This window comes from Otolemur garnettii, unplaced genomic scaffold, assembly GCF_000181295.1.
Source record: "Otolemur garnettii isolate 467f Iridium unplaced genomic scaffold, OtoGar3 scaffold00013, whole genome shotgun sequence".
Taxonomy (NCBI): Eukaryota; Metazoa; Chordata; class Mammalia; order Primates; family Galagidae; genus Otolemur; species Otolemur garnettii.
In genome coordinates this window covers 128,415-135,897 of record NW_003852408.1, presented here as the reverse complement: position 1 = coordinate 135,897, position 7,483 = coordinate 128,415, and the positions used below count along the sequence as shown (strand labels likewise).

Genomic DNA, 7,483 nt, shown 5'->3' with positions numbered 1-7,483 from the left:
TTTTGTATGTGATTAAGTTATAATGAAAAGAAAATCTCTAGTTAAAATGACAAAGCTGTCCTCAGTTTATAAGACTTATGTTTATTTTATTATTAAATCATAACAGTGTACATTAATACTATCATGGGGGTACAGTGTACTGTTTCTGTATACAATTTGAAGTACTTTCATCCAACTAGTTAACATAGCCTTCATGTCTTTTTCTTAGTTATTGTGTTAAGACATTTATATTCTACATTTAGAGAGATTCACATGTACCCTTATAGGATGAACCATAGACATGATCCTGCCAATCACCTTCCCTCCCCCCACCCTCCCCCCTCTCCACCTCTCCCTCTCCCCTCTCCCCATGTTCCTGGGCAAAAATTGGGTTATAGCTTTCCTGTGAAAGCTATAAATTAGTTTCATAGTAGGGCTGAGTACATTGGATACTTTTTCTTCCATTCTTGGGATACTTTGCTAAGAAGAATATTTTTTCATCTCCATCCATGTAAACATGAAGGAGGTAAAGTCTCCATCTTTCTTAATGGCTCATGGTATTCCATGGTGTACATATACCACAATTTATTAATCCATTCATGGATCGATGGGCTCTTGGTTTTCTTCCATGACCTAGCAATTATGAATTGGGCTGCAATGAACATTCTGATACAGATATCTTTATTGTAGTGTGATTTTTGGTCTTCTGGATATATACCTAATAGAGCAATTATAGGATCTAATGGCAGATCTATTTTTAGTTCTTTAAGTGTTCTCCAGATATCTTTCCAAAGGGAACGTATTAGTTTGCAATCCCACCAGCAGTGTAGAAGTGTTCCCTTTTCTCCACATCCACGCCAGCATCTGTGATTTTGTGATTTTGTGATATGGGCTAATCTTACTGGAGTTAGATGACATCTCAAAGTCGTTTTGATTTTCATTTCTCTGGAGATTAAGGATGGTGAGCATTTTTTCATATGTTTGTAGGCCATGTGCCTGTCTTCTTCAGAGAAATTTCTCTTCAAGTCCCTTGCCCACCCTGAGAGGGGATGACTTGTTCTCTTCTGGCTAATATGTTTGAGTTCTCTGTGGATTCTGGTTATTAAATCTTTGTCGGAGACATAACCAGCAAATATCTTCTCCCATTCTGAGGGCTGTCTACTTGCTTTACTTACTGTGCTCTTGGCTGTGCAGAAGCTTTTTAATTTAATCTGGTCCCAGTAGTGTGTTTTTGATGTTGCTTCAATTGCCCAGGGGGTCCTCTTCATAAAATTTTCACCCAGGCCGATTTCTTCAAGAGTTTTCCCTACACTTTCTCCTAGTATTTTTGTAGTTTCATTTCTTAAGTTTAAATCTTTAATCTAGTGAGAGTCAATCTTAGTTAGTGGTGACAGGTGTGGGTCCAGTTTCAATCTTCTGCAGGTTGCCAGCCAGTTTGTCCAGCACCATTTGTTAAATAGGGAGTCTTTTCCCCACTCAATGTTTTTAATTAGCTTGTCAAAGAACATATAATGGTAAGTAGCTCGGTTTATCTCTTGGTTCTCTATTCTGTTCCATACATCTACCTCTCTGTTTTTGTGCCAATACCATGCTGTTTTGATCACTATGGATTTATAGTATAGTCTGATGTCTGGTAGTGTGATTCCTCCTGCCTTGTTTTATTCCTTGTTTTTATATTTGTCTTGGCTATTCAAGGCTTTTATATTTGTCTTACATTTGTCTTGGCTATTCAAGGTTTTTCCTGATTGCATATAAAATGAAGTATTATTTTTTCAAGATCTTTAAAGTATGACAATGGAACTTTAATAGGGATTGCATTAAAATTATATATTGCTTTGGGTAGTATGAACATTTTAACAATGTTGATTCTTCCCAGCCATGAGCATGGTATGTTTTTCTATTTGTTAACATCTTCAGCTATTTCTTTCCTTAGAGTTTCATAGTTCTCTTTATAGAGATCTTTCACATCCTTTGTTAGGTAAACTCCCAGATATTTCATCTTCTTTGGCACTACTATGAACAGAATAGAGTTCTTGACTATTTTTTCAGCTTGACTATTGTTGGTGTATATAAAGGCTACTGATTTATGAGTGTTGATTTCCTCTATATGGTTGGTGTAAGTGTCTGTTTTAATTTGCAGTTTTCCTGTAACAATTGTGCTTATGAGTCAATCATTGGCAGCAGTGTGATTTGTTCTATGCACATGTGGGTTCATGCCTTCTTCTGAGTACAGGTGCCTGCCCTTCTTCCACCTGCTGTGTCACTGGAGCTTAGTGTCCAGGCAGTCTGACTGCTCTGGGCTGTGGTTCTGCGATGGCTCCTGCAGGGCTGCCCAGCCTGCTCCCCCTGTGTGCGTGTCTGTTGCTCACACCTGGCCTGGCCGAGGCAGGCAAGCTGCTGGTGGTGCCCATGGATGGGAGCCACTGGTTCACCATGCGGTCGGTTGTGGAGAGACTCATCCAGAAAGGACATGAGGTGGTTGTGGTCATGCCAGATGTGAGTTGGCAACTGGGACAATCTTTGAATTGTACAGTGAAGACTAAGCTCCAGTGACACAGAAGGAGGAAGAAGGGCAGACACAAAACCTGTGCTCAGAAGAGGGCGTGAACCTACATGTTAATAGAACAAATCACACTGCTGTTGTCTCATTGCTTTCCTTTAGTGATTTTCTATTTCCAGTTCTCTGATTTCTGCTCTGACGTGAACCCTCAGGAAAGGTAGATCACATACTGCCATTTTCATTTGTCCCTGACCATCCTATGAGAGTGCCCTAAGCTGTAAAGTGAATGGAGACTAAGCAAATGTCTAGTGACAATCAGGGTGACTTGTAGTGGGCATTTTGTTCTAGCAAGGATGATGCTCCTAGATTGTCTGCAGAACCTCTAACTGAGTGCTCCTCTGTATTCCCAACTCACATCAGTGGGCTCACCCAGGAAGGTACCTAGGATTCCTGCACAGTCCAATTCAATCCAAAGCAGCGCACGTTTCTGTGCAAGGCACAGCATAGGAGCTGTGGAAGGAGGGGGGAAACATGAAGAAGACCATCCCTGACCTCAAGGAGTGCTCATCAGAATGGGGGAGACCAGTGCATACTATCCTGAAGGAAGGCACCCTAGGACATGGGGTGAGCCTGCACCAGAGGCCCGTCCACACGTCTGGCTAGAAAGTGGAAGTGTGGAGGGCAGACAGAGGCATTTCAGCTAAGTGCTGGTGCTGCTCTGGGCAGGTGACTACCTCCTGCATTCAGTGTATCTGCCAGATACTCTCCATCAAATCCTGGGCTAGTCCATGTAGGAGGGGTCGTCCCTTTTTTCCATATTTCAGAGGCTTCACAGGTGTGTAAAATAGAAAGACAAGCAGCAGTGTCCACACAGTGCAGAAATACATGTGGACAATTTCTGGTCAGTCAGGAGTCACTGCAAAAAGGGCCTTGCTGTCTTTCCTTGGAACAGGAAATGTGAATTTGTTTGGGGGCAGAGAGTGTTTTGTAGTCTGTGGATGATATCCACATTTTGCTTTAAGTGAAATTTCAAACATAGAAACTTTAATCTTGTGTTTATTAATTCTCCTTTTTTGTTTTTTGTATTTATTATCTCTCCAGCTTCTCTCTCTCTGTTGTTAGAGTCCAATGCATCGATTAATAATTAGTTTCTAAAGTCACATTGCAGTATTAAGCAGGATAAATTTGTAAGGCAAAGATAATAAGATAGTCTTATCCGGAGAGCATAGAGTGGGTGTCTCAGCAGCTGCCCACTTTTTATTGTGCTTATGAGTCAATCATTGGCAGCAGTGTGATTTGTTCTATGAATATGTGTATTAACGCCCTCTTCTGAGCACAGGTTTTGTGCCTGCCCTTCTTCCTCCTGCTGTGTCACTGGAGCTTAGCCTTCAGGCAGTCCGACTGCTCTGGGCTGTGGTTCTGCAATGGCTCCTGCAGGGCTGCCCAGCCTGCTCCCCCTATGTGCATGTCTGTTGCTCACACCTGGCCTGGCCGAGGCAGGCAAGCTGCTGGTGGTGCCCATGGATGGGAGCCACTGGTTCACCATGCGGTCGGTTGTGGAGAGACTCATCCAGAAAGGACATGAGGTGGTTGTGGTCATGCCAGATATGAGTTGGCAGCTGGGACAATCTTTGAATTGCACAGTGAAGACTTTTAAAACTTCTTACTCCCTGGAGGATTTGGACCGTGAGTTCTTGGTTTTTGTCAATGATCAATGGAACAGTCAAGAGCAAAGTTTCTTTAATGCATTGAGTATCTCAACCAGTGCTTTTCTTGAGTTACTTTTTTCACACTGCAGGAGTTTGTTTAATGACCGAAAATTAGTAGAATACTTAAGAGAAAGCTCTTTTGATGCTGTATTTCTGGATCCTTTTGATATGTGTGGCTTAATAGTTGCCAAGTACTTTTCACTCCCCTCTGTGATCTTCAGCAGGGGGATATTTTGCCATTATCTTGAAGACGGTGCTCAAGTCCCTGTTCCTCTTTCTTATATTCCCAGAATTTTCTCAGGGTTATCCGACGCCATGATTTTCAAGGAGAGAGTATGGAACCATATGCTTTACTTGAGGGACTGTTTATTTTGCCCCCCTTTAAGGAAAACGGCCTTAGAAATTGCCTCTGAAATCCTGCAGACACCTGTTACAGCATATGATCTGTACAGCCACACATCAGTCTGGTTGCTGCGAACTGACTTTGTTTTGGAATCTCCCAGACCCCTGATGCCCAACATGATCTTCATTGGGGGCATCAACTGCTACCAGGGAAAGCCACTGCCTGAGGTGAGTTGTCTCTCCTTTAGCAGAATAGGCTTACCTGGCTTTGGACTTGAAGTAAAAAGTAAAAGATTCCTTACTTAGCTGTGATTTGTCATTTCTATTTGTTGAATTTGGATTTTCCTTCTAGTTTAATGACTTATGTTTTCAATTCAATTATTTGTTGTTTACCAAATTTTATAATGGTGCCCTTCTTGACCTATATATATAACTGTACATAAATTGCAGGTGTATTATTCAATATTGTTTTTCAAACAAAAATGAAATGAACCTTTGTGTTTTGTTAGTGATCTTGTACTACCCCCTTCAGGAAAATACTCTTAGTAGTTTTGTAGGTACTTTAGCTTTTAGCATCTTTTAATTTTAAAATTTTTTGAAATAATTTGCTATAAAATCATAAAGCTGTATAAATTATGTTTATTTTATTAAACTAAGTGTCAGGCTCTAATATGTCATGTTTCACCTTGTATTTCTTATGTACCAATAAATCACAGACTTCCTTATAGGCCTATTCATCTAAAGTTGACACTTTCTTTCTTTCTTTTTTTAAGTTAAATCATAGCTGTGTACATTAATGCAGTTATGGGGTACAGTGTGCTGGTTTTATATACAATTTGAAATATTTTCACCAAACTGGTTGATACTTTCTTTTGAAAATGCAGAGAAATCATAGGTTTGGATGGAAAATGTTAATAGCTTTATCAAAAAATCAATATTAATATGGACTTAGGCTTTTTCCACTTTTTGGTTCTGTAACCAAGACTCCAAAATCATGCTTAAATACTTTCTTCACATTCATATATTTTCATATTCTAGCATTTATTTTGTTAGGGTACCGTCTTTCAGTCGGTTTGCTGGGTTCTCCTTCATTGAGAAAAACTGGCATCTTTTTGCTGTTAAGTCTTCTTGTTTTGGAAGAGATATTTCTCATTATTTCTTGCTTTAAATTTTGTTCTTTACATAAGTTTTTTTAATTAAAATTTATTTTTAGGAAGTATATTTTATTTGATACTACTGTGCATGCAGCAGTTTTTCCATTTCTATTTTGAACTGACTATGGGCAATGAAAGTACAGCTTTGGTTTTTGCACATTCATCTTCAATCTACTAATTTTTCTTAATAATGTGTATGATTTATTAGATCCCATCTTTACCATCTGTAAATAATTCCCTCCCATGATGTTCATGCACTTACTGTGTTCTATTACAGTATATACTCCCAAAACACTATTGAGTCATATTGCTGGTCCTGCCAGTCGAAGTCGGGAGTCTGTCACTTGCACTTGAAAAACCCTTGACAAATGAAGGTATAAGATTCTTTGGTGCATAATGCAAGAGTACATATCGGATCTATTAAGTATAGGGTATACATGTCTTAACACAATAATTAAGTAAATGAGACGAGGCATATATTAACCAGTGTGATGTAAATGCTCCTAATTCTATATGAAATGAGCACATTATACCCCATAAATGTATACATGATCTATGTGTTTATGATTTAATAAAAAAAGTTCATTTCTGACCATTTTTGTTTCATTAAAAAAAATAAGATTCTTGGTAAATGTATAGTTGCTACATCCAGACAAAACACCTTGTATGTCATCTCAGTATATTATTTATTATGAATGGGCTATGCATTCTGCCTGTTGTTCTGTTTTCTCCCAAGTTTCAGTAGACTGTAATGACAGTCATATTCTTGCACAGATATCTCAGCAGATGTTTAGTGAAACAGTGACTTTTCAGCTAACTCAAGAAGTGAAATAATGTCCTTTCTAAAAAATCAGAAGAGGGTGGCACCTGTGGCTCAAAGGAGTAGGGCACCGGCCCCATATGCTAGAGGTGGTGGGTTCAAACCCATCCCTGCCCTCCCCCCCCAAAATTGCAAAAAATACTGTAAAAAGTCAGAAGAGTAAAATTTTAAAAATGACTACAGTTTCAATTTGCATGCCATTCAAACTTAGGGGTGACTTTCTGCTCTTGGCAGAAACAGGGGAGGAGGGGCATGTTAGTGGATGTTCAGAGGCTGAGCCTGCCAACGAGCTCTTCTTATCTTCACCCTCTGTCCACTATGGGGTTTGGCTGCACCCTGTCCCCTAGCCAAGGGTGGGGCCCTGCCACTTCTTGGGTCATCCAGAGGGGTTTAGAGGCATAGGAGGGTATATATGATTTTATATAACCCATGATATGGACATATCTATAAAATATATTGAACACAATATAGTTTTGTATATTTTGATTATGTACACATTTTTTTTTCTATTGTTTGGGATTCATTGAGGGTAGAAAGAATTAGATTATACTGATTGCATTTGTTAGATAAAGTCCCTCTTATAACTATGCCCTGCCCCCAAGATGTGTGCCATACACTGTCACCCCCTATCCCTCCTCCTTTCTCTCCGTTTGTAGAACAGACTACATTGGATTCTTGTGTCTCCTTTCTTGTGATGCTTTACTAAGAAGAATGTGTTTCACCTCCATCTAGGACTTACAAAAGATGTAAAGTCTTTTGTATTTTTTTTTAGTGGCTGAATAGTAGTCTATGGTATACACATACCACAGCTTATTGATCCATTCCTGGGTTGGTGGGCATTTAGGCTGTTTCCACATGTTGGTGATTGTAAATTGAGCTGCAATAAACAGTCTAGTGCAAATGCTCGGCACCTATAGCTCAACCGGCTAAGGCGCCAGCCACGTACACCTAAGGTGGCGGGTTCGAATCCCCAGCCCGG

The 7,483-nt window shown here is 39.8% G+C and overlaps 1 protein-coding gene across 1 annotated transcript; it reads left to right on the top strand.

Moving 5' to 3' along the window:
* The first annotated feature begins 3,550 nt into the window (after window positions 1–3,550).
* Window positions 3,551–4,836, top strand: LOC100956131 (UDP-glucuronosyltransferase 1-10-like). The gene is given in 2 exon segments (XM_012802164.2): window positions 3,551–3,965; window positions 3,967–4,836. Coding segments are annotated over 2 exon segments (897 nt in total). The 5' UTR covers window positions 3,551–3,938.
* Window positions 4,837–7,483: the final 2,647 nt, after the last annotated feature.